The 23,937-nt window shown below is 47.6% G+C and overlaps 1 protein-coding gene across 5 annotated transcripts in view; it reads right to left on the minus strand.

Annotated features, from left to right (window-relative positions):
* ATP8A1 (ATPase phospholipid transporting 8A1) overlaps positions 1–23,937 on the minus strand; it is a 324,895-nt gene that overhangs the window by 260,935 nt on the left and 40,023 nt on the right. For all 5 annotated transcript variants that reach the window (XM_075347005.1, XM_075347007.1, XM_075347004.1 and 2 more), the window contains exons 3-4: positions 17,637–17,751; positions 11,739–11,838 (exon numbers count right to left, since the gene is read on the minus strand). In XM_075347005.1, coding sequence (XP_075203120.1) covers positions 11,739–11,838; positions 17,637–17,751 — 215 coding nt within the window. The remainder of the gene's footprint in view (positions 1–11,738; positions 11,839–17,636; positions 17,752–23,937) is intronic.

Genomic DNA, 23,937 nt, shown 5'->3' on the forward strand with positions numbered 1-23,937 from the left:
AAAACAGTGACTTATCACTTGGCATGCCTCCAGATAGTCCACCATATTCATGAGCTCAGTATAACTCCACCCCCAACACGGCTTGGCAGCTTTCTGTGTACACTGTGCATGGGCAGAAAACTGCCAATCAGTGGTGTGAGAGAAGATATAGAGCGCAGCGTTAAGAAAACTGCTCGATCTGCAGAACAGAAAACCAGGATTAAATCAACATTATAGCGAGCAGCTCAGTAAGTGACGTCCCAGGAATCGGCCCAGCAATAAAAGGGAATGCATTAAAGATCTGGTGCATATTATGAGATTTTTGGTAAATGTGGGCTTTAAAGACCAGACTCGCTCTCAGTGATGCACCAGAGGAGCCACTGAGCGAGATCGCTCACTTTGCACTTACCCAGCGGTGCCACATCTTTGATTACTGAACTGTAACATTATGGAGCATCTACTGTTTGGAAAACGCTTAGAATAGGATCTGATCCTGCTGGGTCAGTGCAAAAAGTGACGTCTGGAGATACACAAGATCAGGTCCCTTCACAATGACGAGGGCCACGGTGGATCTCAAAACCCAGAAATTCAGAGCCAACCATTGCTAGAAAGCCGGGTCCTGGAGGGAGACAGAGCTGCTTGTGATCACTTTTGGTAATAGGTGATATGAAGCAAAAAATCTGCTAAAACTACAAAAAGAGTCCTACCCCGAGAAAAGAAATTTCAGCAGCTGGACAGCGCATAGCAGTGTGATCCAATATAGGGTCTCCCGCAGAAGTGGAGTTACTGCCCAATCCATCATCCAGCAGCCACACAAGTCACAGTGGTAAAAAAAATGCTGTGATGATGGGAAATCAGAGCGCAGCTCCCCGGGAAATTAGAGCGCAGCTCCCCGGGGAAATCAGAGCGCAGCTCCCCGGGAAATCAGAGCGCAGCTCCCCAAGAAATCATAGGGCAGGCTCCCCGGGAAATCAGAGTGCAACTCCCCGGGAAATCAGAGCGCAGCTCCCTGGGAAATCAGAGGGCAGCTCCCCGGGAAATCAGAGGGCAGGCTCCCCGGGAAATCAGAGGGCAGGCTCCCCGGGAAATCAGAGGGCAGGCTCCCCGGGAAATCAGAGGGCAGGCTCCCCGGGAAATCAGAGGGCAGGCTCCCCGGGAAATCAGAGGGCAGGCTCCCCGGGAAATCAGAGTGCAACTCCCTGGGAAAATCAACGAAAACAATGTCCAGAGCACAAAGCATTCCTGAGCTCTGGTTTAAAGCACAGAAATAGGACGACATTAGGGACATTTGGTTAGAGAGGGCGCGTGGTAATAAAGACATATTCTATGGGTCATCAATACATGTCAGCGGACAACACCTTTAACTTTTATATAACAAAATCCCAGGCTGTGGGTTGTCACTTCAATTCCACCAGCGGCAGGATCAGCCATCGACCGCTGGATGAGGTCCGTACAGACTAAGCCATTTTAGCGCGTTGTCAAGGATCTCCTGTCCTGAATGGGGAAAGTTGGGTCTCTGACTACTAAAATAGGGGAGTGAAGAGTGGAAGATACAAATGCTCACAATTCATTGGATACTGACTTCTTGGACAGACTATAATGGCGTTTTGTAGACTGCGACCAGCAGCTTCTCATTGCTTTGCACCTCGCACCTCGTCCCATCTTAGCGGTGACTGCAGTAATACAAGAATCCCGCATCACATCTCATCACTTTCAACTAATCCGTTATTATAAATCCTATGTAAAATCTGGAGGGAAAAGAACACAAAAGGGTCTTACCCAGCAACAAGGAATAACAGTAATAAGGGAATGTGCTCACCTTATTGGGTTGTGTATCACACAAGCAGAAGTAAAGCCTGTAACCATCTGCTGCAGCGTCCACGTGCTAAAGAAGCCAAAGATCCCTCTGGAACACTGTAATTATGGAACGATTACTGCGCTGCTGAAGATACGACACACATCCAGGAGAGGTATAATGAAAGCTGGTTTAATTCAACGCGTTTCGAAGTGTAACCCCACTTTTTCATCAGGAAAAGATACTGGTGGATTTCCTGATGAAGAAGTGGAGTTACACTTCGAAACGTGACCACCTTGCATTATACCTCTCCTGGATGTGTGTCGTATCTCCAGCAGGGCAGTAATCGTTCCATATTTACAGTGTTCCCGAGTGATTATAAAACCTCAGCACATGCACTAATGTTAAAACGAGGCACTGTGTAACATGCTGTAAGCTACAGATAGCACGTCATCGGCATTACCGGAAAGGATGGCTCCATGGAAGCCCAAGATTTGATGTCCTCCTCATAAATCATCCTGGTGTCCTACAGTAAGCGCATGTGGAATATTATTGAGTACAGAAAGTGCAGACCTTGCTGATACACTGATACAACAGTGCCCTTTTGGAATAAAGGCATACAGCATTATTATTCTCACTAATAATGGTCCAATGTGCAAATGGAAAAACCCACACAATGGTCCTCATAGCCTCACCATACAAGCTCCAGCGTCAGCTACAGTACAATATAAGCTATATTCGGGCACGATGATGATTCAGAGCATTTCTTACATTTCTGTGGATCTGCGGCACAAATCTATATAATAGAGCAGAATGATATTGAATATCTTCCCATCTTGACAATATTCACTGGTGCACCTCTAAAGAGAAGGGGGAAGGTAGGGGGGGGTAACGATTGAATATCTAAATACATTTTCTATTACACGTCCATGGTTCCCATATGTCCACACAGCAGGATAGTCACATATCCGAATCTCGGGTAGGGTTGCCATAAATGGTTTTCACGGATATCACTTGCACCCGTGACATGCTATGGGGCTGTGCACGTCAGATTTGTTTTTCTTGGGCTGAGCAGCCCACGGAAAAAAAAAAATATAGGAGACATACAATTTTGATCTGAGGGCAAGATCAAAATCCAATGGGTCCAGGAAAAAAAAAAAAAATGGGGCAGCACTCGGATCACGTCCCAGTGTGGTCCAGCTTTCACGGACTGGTAGAATGGATAACGTGGAGACTTTAATTTCTCCACGTTCGAGAAAATTGGATGACACTTGTACCACACTCTGATCAAAATCCAGTCAGGAAAATTAGCTCATTTTTCTCATACATGGAAATATAATGAAAGGTGTGAATGAGGCCAAACTGAGAAATGAGCTCAAGTGCCCCAGTCTCTGATAATGGAGGGGATTTCCAATGAGGGAATGCTATGCCTACCACAGGTAAAGTCTCGGGATTTCCGGCCGTCCCCTTGTGTAATAATCCATATAGGTGTAAAGGGCAGAACTAAGTGACTTATACAGTCAGAGAGGAAATTAATGGCAAACTGACATACAGATTGTGCCTAGATGACCAAAGGCAGTGCTTAATAGGCTCCAAAATGGTGACATATGCGTATTTGTGTAATGAGGGCCGATGTGAACTAAGGAAACAACACCCTTTATCAAGGTGTGCAGAATTATTAGGCAACTTGTTTTCCTCAGAAAAATGGGCCAAAACGGGCCAAACAATACATTTAAAGGGACTTTGAGCAAAGGATGACTGTTCAAACCAAGTACAGACACACATGGATCATCGCGGGGCCGAATATTTAGGTGCACCTTGACACCTGCTCATTTTCCAACTAATCTACAACTAATCTTCACCCTTCTCTGGCTGAATGGAGATCGAGCCATCAATACAAGAAGAGGGGAGGGAGCTGGAGACATAAAGAAAACAAGCAAGGTGGATGTACATGATTAGCCCCACCATAAAGCACCGAGCACTTCTACTTTGTTTGGTCATTCTGTGGTGACAAATCTACTTTGACTCTGATAAGTCATAAATAGTCTCACTAAGGGATGCAGCACTCTTGAAATTGCTAATATATTGGGTTGTCCTCACAGAACCATAAAAACTTTTGTTCTATATAGTCAACAAGGTTGTAAAAAAACACGTTTAGGAAAAAAAAGGCGCACTGACCACCCCTGAGCAAGACACAGCACTGGAAACGTCAGATGGGCCCAGAAATATCTGAAGACACATTACTCAAACGTTTTATGGACTGATGAGGTGGGAGTGACTTGATAGACCAGATGGCTTGATCACTAATGGGCACAGACCTCCACTTCAACTTCGATACCAGCGAGGTAGGTGCGGCTATAGGCTGGTAATATTAGTGGTGAGTGGGTTGGTAATTTTTAGGTTGAAGATGGACTCAAAATCAACTCTCAAACCTACTGCAAGATTTTAGAAGACGCATTCTTCAAGCAGTGGTAATGGTATAGGAAAAAGTCTGCATCTTTCTAGAAAACCATGATTTTTTTTTTTTTTTTGAAGCATGATTGCATGCATTGAAGCCTACACTGCTCCGCTGCCAATAAAGGCCATAAAGATGAAATAATGATGACATGGCCACTTCCTCACATGACAAACTAATGGAGATCTTGTTGGCCCTCATTAAGTGGGAGTTTTACAGTGAAGGAGAAGTCTCTTCTCTGAGCAGGGTCTGGGAGGTGTTGGTGCTACCCAAAAAGTTTGATGTTACCAGATTAAGAATATGACGGCCTCCATGAATGGGAGACTTATGATTGTTATTAAAAATATTTATTTATTTTTATTTATATATAAAGCTGAGTGTATGTGTGTATGTATGTGTATGTATGTCCGCTAAAGGAATCCGCACCGTTGCATTTACAATCATGAAATTTTGCACAGACGCCTCCTGTGACTCAGGGAACGTCATAGACTATGTTTTAACAGGAAAATGTAACCCCGCGCTTTACAGTTACTCTCCAAAATCCTGCCTCCATTAAACTGAATGGAGGTGGGAGCTACAGGCTATTAATAGCAACTGTCAGTGGTTGCTATAGGAACAAAATAAACTGTTCGTATAAGAAGCTTATGTGTGAGGTAATAAGATGCCGGGAAAGAGACAGGCCGGGAAAGAGACAGGCCGGGAAAGAGACAGGCCGGGAAAGAGACAGGCCGGGAAAGAGACAGGCCAGGAAAGAGACAGGCCGGGAAAGAGACAGGCCGGGAAAGAGACAGGCCGGGAAAGAGACAGGCCGGGAAAGAGACAGGCCGGGAAAGAGACAGGCCGGGAAAGAGACAGGCCGGGAAAGAGACAGGCCGGGAAAGAGACAGGCCGGGAAAGAGACAGGCCGGGAAAGAGACAGGCCGGGAAAGAGACAGGCCGGGAAAGAGACAGGCCGGGAAAGAGACAGGCCGGGAAAGAGACAGGCCGGGAAAGAGATAGACACACATCTATCCAAAATTTTGGGTAAACGACTTTGTTTCAAGTATGTGATGCTCATTCAAACTCACTTGTGTGCAACCAACTATTAAGTGGAGGGTGCTAAAAATGTAGTCAGACTCATTTTTGGAGTTTTTTGTGACCTTATGTCCAATTTGTCTTTTTTTCCTGTTTGTTTTTTGTGTTGCTCCAATACACACAGCAGTAATGAACATGTGTATAACAAAAATGTGTATTTGCAATAATTTTCTGGGAGAAATACTTTTTTCTGGGACAATGTCAAGGGCGTCAACACTTTCAGCCAAGATTGTAGATGTGTAATAACACAAATAGTTGCCCAATAATTCTGCGCAAACAGATATTCTCCTAAGAAAGACAGAAGCTCATTTTCACTTTAAATATTCACCTGCTTAAAGTCAGTGGGGTGGTGAAGGAAAGGGTTACTGTCATCGCACACTGCACAGTATTCCCTCTCATGTTGATTGATAGTCTGCAGTATAGAGTGGGTGCAGATTATGCAACGTTCACTGAACCATACACCTCCCTGCGCCCCCAATGCCTGTATGCGAGTGGCTGCAGGGAGAACATAACTTAATTTTCTCCCTGTAACCGCTGCTCCAGTAAGTCATTCAGACATGGTTTAAAAGTTATTCACCTGCAATCACTCTTAAATCTGCAGGTAAATAGCATTTGTTGAGAGAGGATCCCTTTAAGTCTCTACTGACTGAAGAACCCTTCAGTTCTTCACCCTAGAAGGTGGCTCACAAGTGTCACCTCAATAGGCATGGGAATACAAAGAAAAGCCTGACAAAAAAGAAGGGAATTTTGTTTACTTACCGTAAATTCCTTTTCTTCTAGCTCTAATTGGGAGACCCAGACAATTGGGTGTATAGGCTATGCCTCCGGAGGCCGCACAAAGTACTACACTTAAAAGTGTTAGGCCCCTCCCCTTCTGCCAATACACCCCCCGTGCTCCCACGGGCTGCTCAGTTTTGGTGCAAAAGCAAGAAGGAGGAAAAAATAATTATAAACTGGTTTAACTTCAATCCGAAGGAAACTCGGAGAACTGAAACCATTCAACATGAACAACATGTGTACACAAAAAAACAGGGGCGGGTCCTGGGTCTCCCAATTAGAGCTAGAAGAAAAGGAATTTACGGTAAGTAAACAAAATTCCCTTCTTCTTTTTCGCTCTATTGGGAGACCCAGACAATTGGGACATCCAAAAGCAGTCCCTGGGTGGGTAAAATAATACCTCGTAAGAGAGCCGTAAAACGGCCCTTTCCTACAGGTGGGCAACCGCCGCCTGAAGGACTCGTCCACCTAGGCTGGCATCCGCCGCAGCATAGGTATGCACCTGATAGTGCTTCGTGAAAATGTGCAGGCTCGACCAGGTAGCCGCCTGACACACCTGTTGAGCCGCAGCCTGGTGCCTCAAAGCCCAGGACGCTCCCACGGCTCTGGTAGAATGGGCCTTCAGCCCTGAGGGAACCGGAAGCCCAGCCGAACGGTAAGCTTCGATAATTGGCTCCTTGATCCACCGAGCCAGGGTTGATTTGGAAGCCTGTGACCCTTTACGCTGGCCAGCGACAAGGACAAAGAGTGCATCCGAGCGGCGCAGGGGCGCCGTACGAGAAATGTAGAGTCTGAGTGCTCTCACCAGATCTAACAAGTGCAAATCCTTTTCACATTGGTGAACTGGATGAGGATAAATAGAGGGTAAGGAAATATCCTGATTGAGATGAAAGGGGGATACCACCTTAGGGAGAAACTCCGGAACCGGACGTAGAACCACCTTGTCCTGGTGAAAAACCAGAAAAGGGGCTTTGCACGACAACGCTGCTAGCTCAGACACTCTCCGAAGTGAAGTGACTGCTACTAGAAAAACCACTTTCTGCGAAAGGCGTGAGAGAGAAATATCTCTCATTGGCTCGAATGGTGGTTTCTGAAGAACCATCAGCACCCTGTTTAGATCCCAGGGTTCTAACGGCCGCTTGTAAGGTGGAACGATGTGATAAACTCCCTGCAGGAACGTGCGTACCTGTGGAAGTCTGGCTAGGCGCTTCTGAAAAAACAGAGAGCGCTGAGACTTGTCCCTTAAGGGAACCGAGCGACAAACCCTTTTCCCGTCCAGATTGAAGGAAGGACAGAAAAGTAGGTAATGCAAATGGCCAGGGAGAAAAACCCCGAGCAGAGCACCACGACAGGAAAATTTTCCACGTCCTGTGATAAATCTTGGCGGACGTTGGTTTCCTAGCCTGTCTCATAGTGGCAATGACTTCTTGAGATAACCCTGAAGACGCTAGGATCCAGGACTCAGTGGCCACACAGTCAGGTTGAGGGCCGCAGAATTCAGATGGAAAAACGGCCCTTGAGACAGCAAGTCTGGTCGGTCTGGTAGTGCCCACGGTTGGCCGACCGTGAGATGCCACAGATCCGGGTACCACGACCTTCTCGGCCAGTCTGGAGCGACGAGGATGGCGCGGCGGCAGTCGTCCCTGATCTTGCGTAACACTCTGGGCAACAGTGCCAGCGGAGGAAACACATAAGGGAGCTGAAACTGCGACCGATCCTGAACTAAGGCGTCTGCCGCCAGAGCTCTGGGATCTTGAGACCGTGCCATGAACGTTGGTACCTTGTTGTTGTGCCGGGACGCCATGAGGTCGACGTCCGGCACCCCCCAGCGGCAACAGATCTCCTGAAACACGTCCGGGTGAAGGGACCATTCCCCTGCGTCCATGCCCTGGCGACTGAGATAATCTGCTTCCCAGTTTTCCACGCCTGGGATGTGAACTGCGGATATGGTGGAGGCCGTGGCTTCCACCCACATCAAAATCCGCCGGACTTCCTGGAAGGCTTGTCGACTGCGTGTGCCGCCTTGGTGGTTGATGTATGCCACCGCTGTAGATTTGTCCGACTGAATTCGGATCTGCTTGCCTTCCAGCCACTGCTGGAACGCTTTCAGGGCAAGATACACTGCCCGAATTTCCAGAACATTGATCTGAAGCGAGGACTCTTGCCGGGTCCACGTACCCTGAGTCCTGTGGTGGAGAAAAAACCGCTCCCCACCCTGACAGACTTGCGTCCGTCGTGACTACTTCCCAGGATGGGGGTAGGAAGGATTTCCCCTTCGACAATGAAGTGGGAAGAAGCCACCACCGAAGGGAAGCTTTGGTCGCCTGAGAGAGGGAGACGGTCCTGTCGAGGGACGTCGGCTTCCTGTCCCATTTGCGTAGGATGTCCCATTGAAGAGGACGCAGGTGAAACTGCGCGAAAGGGACTGCTTCCATTGCTGCCACCATCTTCCCCAGGAAGTGCATGAGGCGCCTCAAGGGGTGTGACTGGCCTTGAAGGAGAGATTGTACCCCTGTCTGTAGTGACCGCTGCTTGATCAGCGGAAGCTTCACTATCGCTGAGAGGGTATGAAACTCCATGCCAAGGTATGTGAGCGATTGGGCCGGTGTCAGATTTGACTTTGGAAAATTGATGATCCACCCGAAACTCTGGAGAGTCTCCAGGGTAGCGTCGAGGCTGTGTTGGCATGCCTCTAGAGAGGGTGCCTTGATCAACAGATCGTCCAAGTACGGGATCACCGAGTGACCCTGAGAATGGAGGACCGCTACTACAGTAGCCATAACCTTGGTGAAAACCCGTGGGGCTGTTGCCAGGCCGAATGGCAGTGCCATGTCCCTCTCTGCAGCGTCGGTGGAGCTGACAGGAATGGCTGCGGCGTCCTGACGAGCTGAGGAAGCTGTGGGCGTGGCCTAGAAAGAGCGCGAAACGGGCGCTCATACTGTGTACAGTGAGGGGAGTGGAGCATGTAAATCATACTCCAGCCCTCATTGCTGCTCGCTCCGTGCAGCGTCCCGCCCTTCCCCTGCCTGTCAGGGCTGAGGGCGGGAGAAAAAAAAAGGGAAACTAGGCCGCAATGAAGCCGGGGACTGTAGTAATAAACGCGGCCGCCGTAAAAGCGCGGTCGCGTGAAAGTCCCCGGCGAACTACAAGTCCCAGCCGCGCCGCAGTGTCCCGTGGCAGCGACGCTGAGTGTGTAATGGCACATATAGACCCGGTCAGCGCCGCGGTCCCCGGTGCACTAGCACACCCAGCAAAGCTGAGGTGATGCCATGCGCGGTCCCCATAGGGATACAGAGTACCTTTAAGATGCAGGGCCATGTCCCTGAACGGTATCGGCTCCTATCCATCAGGCTCCACAGGAGTTGTGGATGAAGCCCGGTCTCAGTGCCTGGAGACCGATAAGATCCCACTTCACCCAGAGCCCTAAGGGGGATGGGGAAGGAAAGCAGCATGTGGGCTCCAGCCGCCGTACCCGCAATGGATACCTCAACCTTAACAACACCGCCGACAAAAGTGGGGTGAGAAGGGAGCATGCTGGGGGCCCTATATGGGCCCACTTTTCTTCCATCCGACCTAGTCAGCAGCTGCTGCTGACTAATCTGTGGAGCTGTGCTGTGCGTGTCTGACCTCCTTCGCACAAAGCAAAAAACTGAGCAGCCCGTGGGAGCACGGGGGGTGTATTGGCAGAAGGGGAGGGGCCTAACACTTTTAAGTGTAGTACTTTGTGCGGCCTCCGGAGGCATAGCCTATACACCCAATTGTCTGGGTCTCCCAATAGAGCGAAAAAGAAAAGCGCCTAAATCAATTATAGTGTGGGTAAAACCTGTTTGGTTACTGTGTTTGCCAAAACAGAGAGCTATCCATGCAAAACGAATGAATAGTAACTGGTGCCACAAGCTAAGGACATCATGACGTGAAATATAATACAAAGATTGTTTTCAATCCCTGACATTAATATCAGCTTCTGAATAATAAAGATAAGCTCATATGAATTGCTGGCATGTGATACGAAATGATCCTGCAGCAGGGATAATGTATTCACATAAATACACACACTATATAATTTTTTATATATATATATATATATATATATATATATATATATATATATATATATATATATATATATATATATATATATATATATATATATATATATATATATATATAATTTTTTTTTTTAATAAATTACTGGAAAACAGGAAGAAAATGATACAAATGAGATTAAGAACTGCAATCCCACCATTCTTTCTTGGGGTTCATTTTTACAATGTTCACTGTTCATTAGAAAATGGCCAGGTGACATGATTTGCTAGATCAGTACGATGATATCAATACCAAACTTGTATAGTGTGTGTGTGCATACGCACGTGTGAGAACAGAATCCATTTTGTTCCTATAATGTCCACCCTGTCTTATAGCTAGTGATGCCATAGGGTTCAGCTAAGGGCTCTTTTCCAGTTGCGTACCGCTTCCGATGCAAGAGCTACAGAAATGATATGCTGATGACTAGTGATAATTGAATACCTCAAATATTCGGCTTTGCGAATATTTTCCGAATAGGTCGCTGCTATACGACTATTCGAGAATATTTGATGCGCAATATAAGACTATGGGATACCCAAACAACAACTATTCGGAACTATTCGGGCTTCCCGTAAACTTACATTGCGCATTGTATATTCGCATTGCGGCGACCTATACGTCAAATATTTTCGAAGCCGAATAATTGAGGTATTCGATCATCCCTACTAATGACCCTCTGCTGCGGGCGTCAGCCGAGGGTCATGTGACTGTGATGCAATATTGCAATTGTATCACAGCTGCGGAGAAGGGGGAGGGAGCACTTTCTCCCCATCTCCTCCGCTGTCTGTAGTCTCAGAACATGCGAGTGCTGGGCGATATTTCACATGCTCCCATAGGCTTGTATGGGGGTGCGTGAGCCGAGACTCGCTGCAAAACGCAGCATGCTGCGACTGCACCGAGAACACAATTCATATAGAGAAATAACAGGAAAGAGGACACTGCCTCATTGATTAACACTGGTTCGAGTGCGATCTGATGTTTTATCGGATCGCACATGAAAATCGCAAGTGGAAAAGAGCCCTTATACTGTTGGGAGGGAAAGTTTCACATTTCTGTTCATGCCCTTTTTTGTTCCTATTGGCTCATAAATTGGAGCCAATTTTTCCTTTGTCTATGACGCTATATAAACTGGTCACATGATGTAATAAACAGAAACGTTCAGTGCAAAGCGTGTGGTATATTGATTTCCCAAGCGCTTGTAAAACAAATCTTATTAATTTGGAGTTCCAGAGGCATAGGAGTGTATTTCACTTCCACAGGTGTGCCTGCATGGGTACATGTATAATATTTATATTTATTAATTTGCAGGAAAGTATTAAAAAAAAAAAATTCTCTCGAAAGATGGATATCCCTCAGTAACGGAGGGGCTCACATGGCCACACCAGGCCTCATCCAGCTATTGACAAGAGACACCTTTGACTTCTAGGGGACTTTGATTTTAGGCAGGAACATCACCAGGTTCCTTCATCAGTGGATAGGTAGATTTTTGGCAGAGGACAGTCCTCGGTGTGAACCATACCACCACCAATCCATACAATGCCTTCAGCTGATGGCTCACAATATGTCTCTTACCTGGAGCAAGGCAATGAACAGGAAAAACGAGTTGGCTGCTCTCCTGAACTGCGAGTATAGAAATCTTGGCAGAAATGTGAAGGGGTTGTATTTTGCAGTGCTGGAAAACACAGGAGAAAACAGCAGAATTTCAGCGTCAATGCAGATGTTCTCTTTCCAGTATTTATTATTATTTCACGGGGCGCACACTGTTCTCCGCTCGGAGATTACAGACCGTGATTCATCAGCCTGTCTGCAAGGAGCCAACCATGAAATAATACAGACTATGCATATATACTGCACTAAATTCACATCTAGCGCTACTCATGGGGAATGCGGTCACCCAGGACTGATCACAAAGGGTCACTAGGACTCCATCATCCGATTCCTCTGCTGCCCTTGGTGCATACTGTATCCAAGCTGAGATCACTTCATGAAGAAAAGCATCATTTAGTTTTTGCTTTAAGTCAATCAATCCCTACATTTGATAAATTGCACACAATGCACTGTAGCTTGCAGACCCGAGGAAGCTGGTGTACTCACTTTGCAATTCCATCTCAGAATGACTATCATCTTTATATTGACGTATGTCTAGCTAAAGAGTGAGAGCGTCCATGTGTATTCAGTGACCGTCCACCCAGGCATATAGCTGCAGCTTGTACTGAGCAGAGAGTGACCCCAGCAGCAGAGAGAGACCCCAGCAGCAGCAGCAGCAACAGAGAGTGACCCCAGCAGCAGCAGCAGCAACAGAGAGTGACCCCAGCAGCAGCAGCAGCAGCAACAGAGAGTGACCCCAGCAGCAGCAACAGCAACAGAGAGTGACCCCAGCAGCAGCAACAGCAACAGAGAGTGACCCCAGCAGCAGCAACAGCAACAGAGAGTGACCCCAGCAGCAGCAGCAACAACAGAGAGTGACCCCAGCAGCAGCAGCAGCAACAGAGAGTGACCCCAGCAGCAGCAGCAGCAACAGAGAGTGACCCCAGCAGCAGCAGCAACAGAGAGTGACCCCAGCAGCAGCAGCAAAAGAGAGTGACCCCAGCAGCAGCAGCAACAGAGAGTAACCCCAGCAGCAGCAACAGAGAGTGACCCCAGCAGCAGCAGCAGCAACAGAGAGTGACCCGAGCAGCAGCAGCAACAGAGAGTGACCCGAGCAGCAGCAGCAACAGAAAGTGACCCCAGCAGCAGCAGCAACAGAAAGTGACCCCAGCAGCAGCAGCACCAGAGAGTGACCCCAGCAGCAGCAGCACCAGAGAGTGACCCCAGCAGCAGCAGCACCAGAGAGTGACCCCAGCAGCAGCAGCACCAGAGAGTGACCCCAGCAGCAGCAACAGAGAGTGACCCCAGCAGCAGCAACAGAGAGTGACCCCAGCAGCAGCAACAGAGAGTGACCCCAGCAGCAGCAACAGAGAGTGACCCCAGCAGCAGCAACAGAGAGTGACCCCAGCAGCAGCAACAGAGAGTGACCCCAGCAGCAGCAACAGAGAGTGACCCCAGCAGCAGCAGCAACAGAGAGTGACCCCAGCAGCAGCAGCAACAGAGAGTGACCCCAGCAGCAGCAGCAACAGAGAGTGACCCCAGCAGCAGCAGCAACAGAGAGTGACCCCAGCAGCAGCAGCAACAGAGAGTGACCCCAGCAGCAGCAGCAACAGAGAGTGACCCCAGCAGCAGCAGCAACAGAGAGTGACCCCAGCAGCAACAGAGAGTGACCCCAGCAGCAACAGAGAGTGACCCCAGCAGCAACAGAGAGTGACCCCAGCAGCAACAGAGAGTGACCCCAGCAGCAACAGAGAGTGACCCCAGCAGCAGCACCAGAGAGTGACCCCAGCAGCAGCACCAGAGAGTGACCCCAGCAGCAGCAGCAACAGAGAGTGACCCCAGCAGCAGCAGCAACAGAGAGTGACCCCAGCAGCAGCAGCAACAGAGAGTGACCCCAGCAGCAGCAGCAACAGAGAGTGACCCCAGCAGCAGCAGCAACAGAGAGTGACCCCAGCAGCAGCAGCAACAGAGAGTGACCCCAGCAGCAACAGAGAGTGACCCCAGCAGCAACAGAGAGTGACCCCAGCAGCAACAGAGAGTGACCCCAGCAGCAACAGAGAGTGACCCCAGCAGCAGCACCAGAGAGTGACCCCAGCAGCAGCACCAGAGAGTGACCCCAGCAGCAGCACCAGAGGGTGACCCCAGCAGCACCAGAGAGGGACCCCAGCAGCACCAGAGAGTGACCCCAGCAGCACCAGAGAGGGACCCCAGCAGCACCAGAGAGGGACCCCAGCAGCACCAGAGAGGGACCCCAGCAGCACCAGAGAGTGACCCCAGCAGCACCAGAGAGTGACCCCAGCAGCACCAGAGAGTGACCCCAGCAGCACCAGAGAGTGACCCCAGCAGCACCAGAGAGTGACCCCAGCAGCACCAGAGAGTGACCCCAGCAGCACCAGAGAGTGACCCCAGCAGCACCAGAGAGTGACCCCAGCAGCACCAGAGAGTGACCCCAGCAGCACCAGAGAGTGACCCCAGCAGCACCAGAGAGTGACCCCAGCAGCACCAGAGAGTGATCCCAGCAGCACCAGAGAGTGATCCCAGCAGCACCAAAGAGTGACCCCCAACAGCACCAAAGATTGATCCCAGCAGCACCAAAGAGTGATCCCCAGCAGCACCAAAGAGTGACCCCAGCAGCACCAAAGAGTGATCCCAGCAGCACCAAAGAGTGATCCCAGCAGCACCAAAGAGTGATCCCAGCAGCACCAAAGAGTGATCCCAGCAGCACCAAAGAGTGATCCCAGCAGCACCAAAGAGTGATCCCAGCAGCACCAAAGAGTGATCCCAGCAGCAGCAAAGAGTGATCCCAGCAGCAGCAGAGAGTGACCCCAGCAGCAGCAGAGAGTGATCCCAGCAGCAGCAGAGAGGAGGGACACTGAGGAGCAGTCAGCCTTGGAGGGTCGATATTATAAGTTAAAAAGAATTATACAGCCTGCAATTCCAGGACAAGTACACCAGCCTCATCAGGTAAAATTACTTAATAACGTATGCATCTTTGTGAAATTTGGTGACAAATAAAAGTACACTTTAAAGGGAATCTGCCACAATGTTTTACTACCAAATTTGAGAACAGCATAATATAAGGGCAGAGGCCCAGATTCCACTAATGTGTCACTTAGTGGGCTGCTTTCTGCAGTTTTGATAAAATCTCTGTTCTCTCTGCTGCAGGTCTAGCTGTTCTCTGAATGCTGAGCTCTGTATAATCGCGCCCACACCACTGATTGGCAGCCTTCGGTGTACAAGCGGCATAGGCAAAAAGTGACCAATCTGTTCTGTGAGCGAGTTATACAGAGCTCAGGAATATTGAGGACTACATGGCAGTGGGTTTACTTAGTCCTCTAGTGATAATCTTCTGCTGATAAAACATCGATTCTATTAAAACTACACTAAGCAGCCCAGTAAGTGATACAATACTGGTATCAGTCTGTCTCTACATTAAGCTGTGCTCAGATTAGGTGACAAGAACCTGGTGACAGATTCCCTTTTTAGAATAGGTGTGTAATATTAACACAGTTACTATTGGGTTTGCCCCTGTACCATAGTATTATTTGTACCATAGGTCAGCTCACAGGGTGGACCATAGGCTAACGCTCAGCGACCCTTTCACGTGTAGAAATATATTGAACCTACCGGACAGTACAGTGGTAATACTGTACAATTTTGCTGAACTTGTATAAACACATGTATGAATATTGTACAGTTTACTTGTGCATATAGCCTCTCCTGTAATGGGAGGCTTATCTGAGCGGTCATAATGCGACAGACATTGCTCTTTCTTGACAGGCAAGCCAGACAGCGATCTAAATTGGCTCTGCAGAGAGAACTGACTCATCAATATGATCTGATGGACCTGCACATCACTGTACACTTTGCACATGTGGCATCTGCTATCTAAAGACTGACAAGTAAAACAAAATATATATCTATATATTTTACCAGATTGCCATCCTTCAGCCAGCAAAATAACTATGTTTATGTTTGCACTAAGGAGGGGCAACACCCCAAAACACGTCTGTAAATGGAGTTTGTGATTTGGCTTCTTATTTTAAGTCATCTGTCTAGGTTCATTAAAGGATTGATATTGACTATTTTCTACATCCAATAACAAAAAGGAGACAGTTACACTCTGTAGTGCTAAGATATGTGGAACAATGAATATGGAAAGCAATATTGCTATGGAAAAAAAAAAAATGTAAAAATTGAGATACTTAGCACACAAAAATGGCCAGTTTTATGTGAGCCCAACAGCAAGCCAACCTCTTTTGTGGGGTCCCAATCAAACTAATGCCTCTCTGAGTTAAAAATGGGCGGACATGAACCTGCAAATAGAGAATTAAAATCGCCTGAGGCTGAAGAGCAGAAATGCTCAATCAGAAGGCATAACCCTGTAATCTAAGAAAAAGACTGATGGCACATCCTACCTTTCTAATGTGAACAGAGACAACCTGAACATGAAATATAACAACAAAAAAGAGACAGTTGCACTCTGCAGTGCTAACATATGTGAAACAACAAATATGGGAATACAGACATGCATTACTACTATAAAGCATGTAAATATGTAAAAACTTAAAACTGGTTAATTTTCTGTGCTATGTGAGCCCAGCAGCCAACGGCTGTGGGGCTCACATAAAACTGGCCATTTGTGTGTGCCAAGTATCTAAATTTTTACATTTTTTCATAGCCGTAATGCATGTCTACATTCCCATATTCATTGTTCCACATATTTTAGCACTACAGAGTGCAACCGTCTCCTTTGTGTTACTATATTTCATATTCAGTTTGAACCTGTTCACATTAGAAAGGTAGGAAGTGTCATCAGTCTTTTTCTTAGATTACTACATTCAATACCCCAGACCAAGCCCTCTTCCTTCTGAGGAGGCTATTTGCATATGTTTAAGGTATACATCTTTTCCCTGATGGCAGCAGTGTGTATTGAATTAGCAGCAAGACAAAACTGATCATGTAATTAAAGATCCCTTTCCATAGTGCTCTTTTTTATTTGCTTTTCCAATGCAATCTGTCATCAGGATTTCATACTCCAAACTAATTACAGGTGCATTTACTTCTTTCAAATATAAATCCAACAATCCCTTTACATGGCCAGTCTGTTTTTGAGAAATCAACATTGAGTTCATATGTGAGTGAGGCTGAAGGGCTATGGTAGATCTGAAGCTTTTGACACTACAGCTCTATTTTATGCCAAGTGCCGCATGCTCCTGTCAGTCAAGCAGGAGGCGGTGAATAGAGCTGGAGTGACTGAGGCTTTAAATCCACCATAGGCTTTCAGCTTCATTTACATATCAATTAAAATGCTAATTTATCCATAATCCCACCTGGCCAGAATCCTACTCCACATTGATGAGGGGCAATACCCCGAAACAGCGGTCTGTGGATGGATACCTGGCCTTGGTATTTCCCTTGTCATATCTTTAAACTTGTCAAAGAGTTGGATATTGACTAAAAGGGCCACTTAATATGGTGGCTATGGTGGTCTCCTAAAAAGAGCCACCCCTTGGCTAGGTCCTTCCCGGAGGGATATCTGGCTAGTTTCTGTGTCGAGACTCCTAACAGAGGCTCCACGGACTTTTTTGATTTTTTAATTTATCCATAATGGAAGAACGGACTGACCATGTAAAAGGTATTGCTGGACTTGTCTTTGAAGGAACTACATGAATATATTAATAGTTGGGGGGATCCTGCTGACAGATTTAATTTAAGTAGAGCTTAATTAGTGTGATTAAACATTATGTAGCCTCCTAACATACTTTATGTTTTGGTCTCATCAGTTTCAAGGTAATGAAACATGCTTTAAGGCCCCTCGTGCCTCCTTATAAAAGCGGAGTACATGTGCTCAGGTCTAATAACGACCCGCTCGGCTCTTACCTGACTCGGTTGTTGCAGAACTTTATGAGCTGAGGCTGGTTGATAAAAATAGTTCTGGTTTCTTCTTGATCAGCGAGAGAGGTCTTCTCAGACACGTCGTCTGTCTTTTCATAGCCTAGAGAGAGAAGGCACAGCGACATCAATACACAGAGACTACAAAGTGTCCGGCCGTCCCGCATTATCCTGTTCCCTGGGAAAATTATAATTGGCAAGATGTTCCCATTCACAGCAAAACATGAAACAGACGCCATCCAACCATTCACGCTGGGCGTCTGTCATTTGCCAAGAAACTATGTTAGCCCAGAGCCAAGAGATACTGGGCATAGAGAACTACAGTACATAGTATTCCTATGGATTGCAACAAATGACAAACCTGGCTCTGCTACACCTATGGAGGTACATACACATGGAGAAATTCAGCCTATAGTGGTGTCATGGCCAGTACCAGTATTAATGTCAAGACCGGACACACTATAAAATGTACAGTGCATTACATCCTTAAAAGAATAAATTTTGTTAAATATAGCTTCATTAAAAAAAGAAAAATTGTTAAAAACGCATATAAAGCAGCGGTATTCTGCCGCAAAACCGGATCCGTTACAAATGGGTCTCAGTTCCATTCATTTCCTATGGAATCGCGGCAAGATGCGGTCACATGCGGTTGTGTATAAACGGATGTGACCGCATCTTGCAGTAATTGCATTGGAAATGAATGGAACTGAAATGCATTTGTGACTGATCCGGTTTTGCGGAAAAATACCGCTGATGTGAGCACGGCCTTAAAAAGGTGAACACAGAACACCGTACAAATGATAAAGAGATGGTAAAGTAGCACATTAGTCACATAGAAGGGCCCAAACACTGGCCAAAAGTCTAAAACATGGAGCCAAGAAAGAACCAAACAATGGGACAAGTACAAATAAAGTACGTAAAGTACCCACACTACAGGATCGATGGTTCGGCCTGCACGGCTACAGACACAAATTGAAAAAAGCTCAGAACTCTACAATTTACTGCGATCCGTTCATTTTTTCAATTTTTTTATAGGCCTTCTAATATGAAACCATATGAACCGAATATAAGTATATGGTGGAAGTGCCAGGTTCACACTATAGGTTTTTTGATATGACAAATCTACCATATACTGTATATCCACTAAACTAGAGTAAAGTATATCTCGCGCGGTCTGTCCTCTCTCTGGCTACCTACGTCTCTATCTAAAAGGGTTTACGTGCACATGGATCGCACACGGATGTGATCCGTGTGACATCAGTGTGACCCGTACCGGAGAAAACACATGTCTTCAAAATAAAATGATATTCTGTACTCATCTGTCTCCAGCGCTGCTGTCACTTGTTTCCAGGCCTGCTCATTATGCTCATGAATATTCTGCACCGTGGACTGTGGAGCAGCAGCGCCGTACATAGCAGAGCCGGGGACACGTGAGTATACAAGTTCATGCAGTCCGTGTGCTATCCATATGTCAGACGTATAGCACATGGACAGCACACGCTGAACACACACATTTATACATGCACACATACGCACCTACACCACGGTCTGTGCAAACAGTGTGTGTTTTGCACGGACATGTGAAAGAGGCTTTAAAAAAGAGGAGCTGGTAAAAAACAAAAAAAAAACAAAAAACAAACGAAATAGCTAGTTTTCTGTCCTGTTTAAAAAATTTGGGGGTTGGCTTAGGCTAGGTTCACATTTCCGTTGTTGTAAATCAGTCAGCGACGGATCCGTCGTGTTTTAGATATCAACTGACGCAACAGATGTGTTTTAGGCTAAGTTCACATTTCCGTTGTTTTGCATCAGTCACATGCGTTGCTTGACACATGTGACTGATGCGTTGTACAATGGATGACAACGGTGACAAAGAAAAGAAAAGAATTTCTTTGTCGGACTCCGTTGTGTGCGGGGGGCGGAGTTCGGGGGCGGAGCTGAGGACGTCAGTGCCGCGGTCTGCATGGCTGGGGACAGGTGTGTGTGTGTGTGTGTGTGTGTGTGTGAGTGTGTCTACATGCGTGTGTACATGCGGAGTGCGGGAGGGGGTGGAGCACGAGGGGGCAGAGCCGAGTGGGGCCGTGGAGCTGAGAACGTCAGTGCCGCAGGGACTGCAGGGCTGGGGACAAGTGAGTGTGTGTGTGTGTGTGAGTGTGTGTCTGAGTGTACACATGCGGAGTGCGGGAGGGGGCGGAGCCGAGTGGTGAAGTGTCGGCCTCCTTGCACACTGTATCCAGGGTAAATATCGGGTATAAGCAAAGCACTTTTTACTTGGTTACCCGATATTTATCTTGGATACCAGCTCAGCGCGGGCTCCCTGCACTCGTAACCACTGTAAATATCGGGTAACTAACCAAAGCACATTGCTTGGTTACCCGATGTTTATCCTGGTTACGGGGGCGGGGAGCCAGCGGGCGCATGCGCAGCGAAATCCTACGGATTGCGCTGCTCAAAAAACGTTACATGCTGCGTTGCTCCCGCCCGGCGGTCAGTTAAAAAACGACTGATCGCGACGCAGGGAATGCAACGCAGCATCATCAGTTACAATCCGTCACTAATAGAAGCCTATGGGGAAAAACAGGATTCCTGCAAAATATTTTGCAGGATACCGTAATTCCTCAAGGCTACGGATTGTGACTGATACAAAAAAACGGAAGTGTGAACTTAGCCTTACACAGGATTCCGTTCACAGGAATCCTGTGAAAAAACTGATCCGTCGCCTCCGTTACATCCGCTGTGCGTCCGTTTTTTTGACGGATCCGTCATGATCCGTTTGTGTTTGGGATAGCCCAGTGGGTGTGCCAAACATGCTGGGCATGCTCAGTAGAGCATGACAGAATCCAGTGCTGGATTCCATCGTATGGCGGATTACGACGGAATCCAGCACCATAGACAAACATTACAAGCTTGACGGATTGCAACGGATTCCTGCGCGGTGCGTTAATTTTGATTACTCAAAAAGCCTTACATTCTGCGTTGTTCCTGCCCGGCGGTCAGACCAAAAACAACTGAATGCCACACAGCGGATGCAACGCAAGGTCATCGGTCGCAAGCCACCACTAATACAAGCCTATGGGAAACAACGGCATCCGCCAAACGGATGCCGTTGTTTACGAGAGCCGCGAATTGTGACTGATACAATTTGGCGGAAATGTGAACCTAGCCTTACAAAGTAGCTCCCAATATCTGGCACTGGAGACAGCAAATTAGCTGTTCTCCCTAAGAAAACTCTATTGTTTCCTTGGGGAGCATTTGTCTGCAAGAAAAAAAAAGAAAAAAAAAGCGATTTTCAAGATATAAAATTGCTAGAACCTTGAACGGATAAACTATAAACTGCCAAAAACAGCGCCATTTCCCCAGATACCAAAACGCTGCTGTTTTTTCCGTTGCATTTTTGTCTGCACCAAAATGTACAACAATCTGCACTTGATAATTGGGGGGGGGATGCACTTTCCCCTTCTTGGTGCAGATTTGACGTGTTTTTTTCGAAGCTGTTATTTAGTGCAGAGACGCTGGGACTTTGGTAGTAAAATGAAAGTGTTTTTTCACACACACACATACAAGCCTGAAGGGAAAAACACAGCAGAACATGCACCAAAACGCATTTATACGACGTTACCCTGGCTTAAGAGATTTCACAGGCTTTACAACACTATCCGCATAGCTCACCTCAGAGCCACTTTTTCAAACAGGTGAGATTAGAAATTGTACTGCACCACAGTATATTCCCTGCTATAGGCGGCCATTGTTGCGCCCGGCCAGTCAGGCACGTGCATGGTTTATTGGGTATTTGCTCATTGATTAAGGACGTGAACACAATCCGGGAATGTACCTTTAAGCGTGTTTTAATAGGCGTCGTTTGTTTGCCCTCACGTGCTTTCTTCTGCAGCCATACGCTTGTGTTTGCTTTATAGCCTTCCTCCATTTAGCTTGTTTAGCACTGCACACAGCCGCTCATGCCCTGCTGACAGCAACCCACGCCATGCACTGCCCAAACAGAACATGCCCCAAGCCAGGACCCCCCACACCCGTCACCGGACCTGCTACACAAATAGCATGTACAACCGGCACAGGACTGAACGGGACGGTACAGAAAGTCACTACACACGGGGGACTCGGGATATCGTACAATGCAAATATCATCCGGGGCCCAGCACTGGACCTGCAAGCAGAAATGCCAGGAAGAGGTCGAGGCTGAGGGGGTCCATACATGAACAAGGGCTAATACGGTAGATCACACTCAGGCCATATATGGCAAACATTTAAAGGGGTTTTCCATGTTCGGGATAAGAGTCTGCAGTCACTAATGTACTGCAGACTGTCAATTGTGACATGATGAGGTGCAAGCACTATCATGATTTCTCTGGTATTCTCGATGCGAGCTGGTGGTCACATGACTGCGTGTATGCGTTTTGCAGCACATACCAGCTATGCTCATCCGGCTTCTCTCAATCCTCTTCTATTGAGAGAAGTGCAGGAGTCTGGTCAGGAAGTGACTGATGGGCAAATGGAAACGGTGCGGTCATGTGAACACTGGCTCGCACCAGAGAATCATGGCCAAGAGTATAAAACACAGACCCAACAAAGAACCAAACAAAGGGGACAAGTATCAAAATATGTAAAGTACCAACAGACAGGATCGTGTAGCCTGCGCTTCTTCAGTGATAATTAGAGAAAAGCTCAGAACTCTAACATTTAACATGATTGGTTAATATTTTTGTAGATTTTCTAACATGAAACCAATGAAATGAATTGAGCCACATGTTAGTAAAAGTGCAAAGGTCTTGACATTATTGGTTTTCTAATATGAAGAATCTGTCACATACCATACATCCAATAAAAGAGTAAGGTGTAATAAATTGTATATATACTAAGTGCCTGAGCATGCTCAGTAGCCTGAACGACCGACTTAAGGCTGCTTTACATGGTACGACCGATTGTGCGATTTCACAATCGATCGTACCCGCCCCCGTCCTTTTTGCGTCACGGGCAAATCGCTGCCCGTGGCGCACAAAGTCAGTAACCCCCGTCACACATACTTACCTCTCGTGCGACCTCGCTGTGGGCGGCGAACGTCCACTTTCTGGAGTGGGAGGGACGTTCGGCGTCACAGCGACGTCACACGGCCGCCGGCCAATGGAAGCGGAGGGGCGGAGATGAGCGGGACGTAAACATCCCGCCCATCTCCTTCCTTCACATAGCCGGCGGCGGCTGTGTGACGCAGGTGAGCTGCTGTTCATCGTTCCCGGGGTGTCACACAGAGCGGCGTGTGCTGCCCCGGGAACGATGAGCAACTAAATTAAACGATATTATGGAACCTAGCGAGCAGTACACGACTCATGATTTGTGAGTGATACTGCGTCGCTAGGAGGTGTCACACAGGCCGGCATCGCCAGCGAGGCCGGATGTGCGTCACAAAAACCGTGACCCCGACGATCTATCGCACGATAGATTGTCTGGTGTAAAGCAGCCTTTAGTCTCAGAAATAAGACTATCTGCCCGAGCATGCTCAGTAGGCACAACACAAAACTAAAGGTACCGTCACACTAAGCGACGCTCCAGCAATCCCACCAGCAACCTGACCTGGCAGGGATCGTTGGAGCGTCGCTACACGGGTTGCTGGTGAGCTGTCAAACAGGTAGATCTCACCAGCAACCAGTGACCAGCCCCCAGCGACGCGTGGAAGATGCTGCGCTTGATAACTAATGTAAATATCGTGTAACCAACCCAATATTTACCTTGGTTACCAGCGCACATCGCTTAGCGCTGGCTCCCTGCTCTCCTAGCTACAGTACACATGGGGTTAATTACCCGATGTGTAGTCTGGCTATGTGTGCAGGGAGCAGGGAGCCGGCACTGGCAGCCTGAGAGCGGCGGACGCTAGTAACTAAGGTAAATATCGGGTAACCAAGCAAAGGGCTTCTTGGTTACCCGATATTTACCTTGGTTACCAGCGTCCGCAGAAGCCGGCTCCCTGCTCACTGCACATTTAGTTGTTGCTGTCTCGCTGTCACACACAGCGATCTGTGCTTCACAGCGGGAGAGCAAGAACTAAAAAATGGCCCAGGACATTCAGCAACAACCAACGACCTCACAGCAGGGGCCAGGTTGTTGCTGGATGTCACACACAGCAACATCGCTAGCAACGTCACAAAAGTCGTGCCTCAGCAGCGATGTTTCTAGCGATGTTGCTTAGTGAGACGTGGCCTTTAGACACCGCACGGAGTCCAAGCACCTGAGCAAAGAGGCTTTTCGCACAAAGTGTGGGAGCATGCTCAGTAGCCTGAAGTGA

Source organism: Anomaloglossus baeobatrachus, chromosome 1 (genome assembly GCF_048569485.1).
Source record: "Anomaloglossus baeobatrachus isolate aAnoBae1 chromosome 1, aAnoBae1.hap1, whole genome shotgun sequence".
Lineage (NCBI taxonomy): Eukaryota > Metazoa > Chordata > Amphibia > Anura > Aromobatidae > Anomaloglossus > Anomaloglossus baeobatrachus.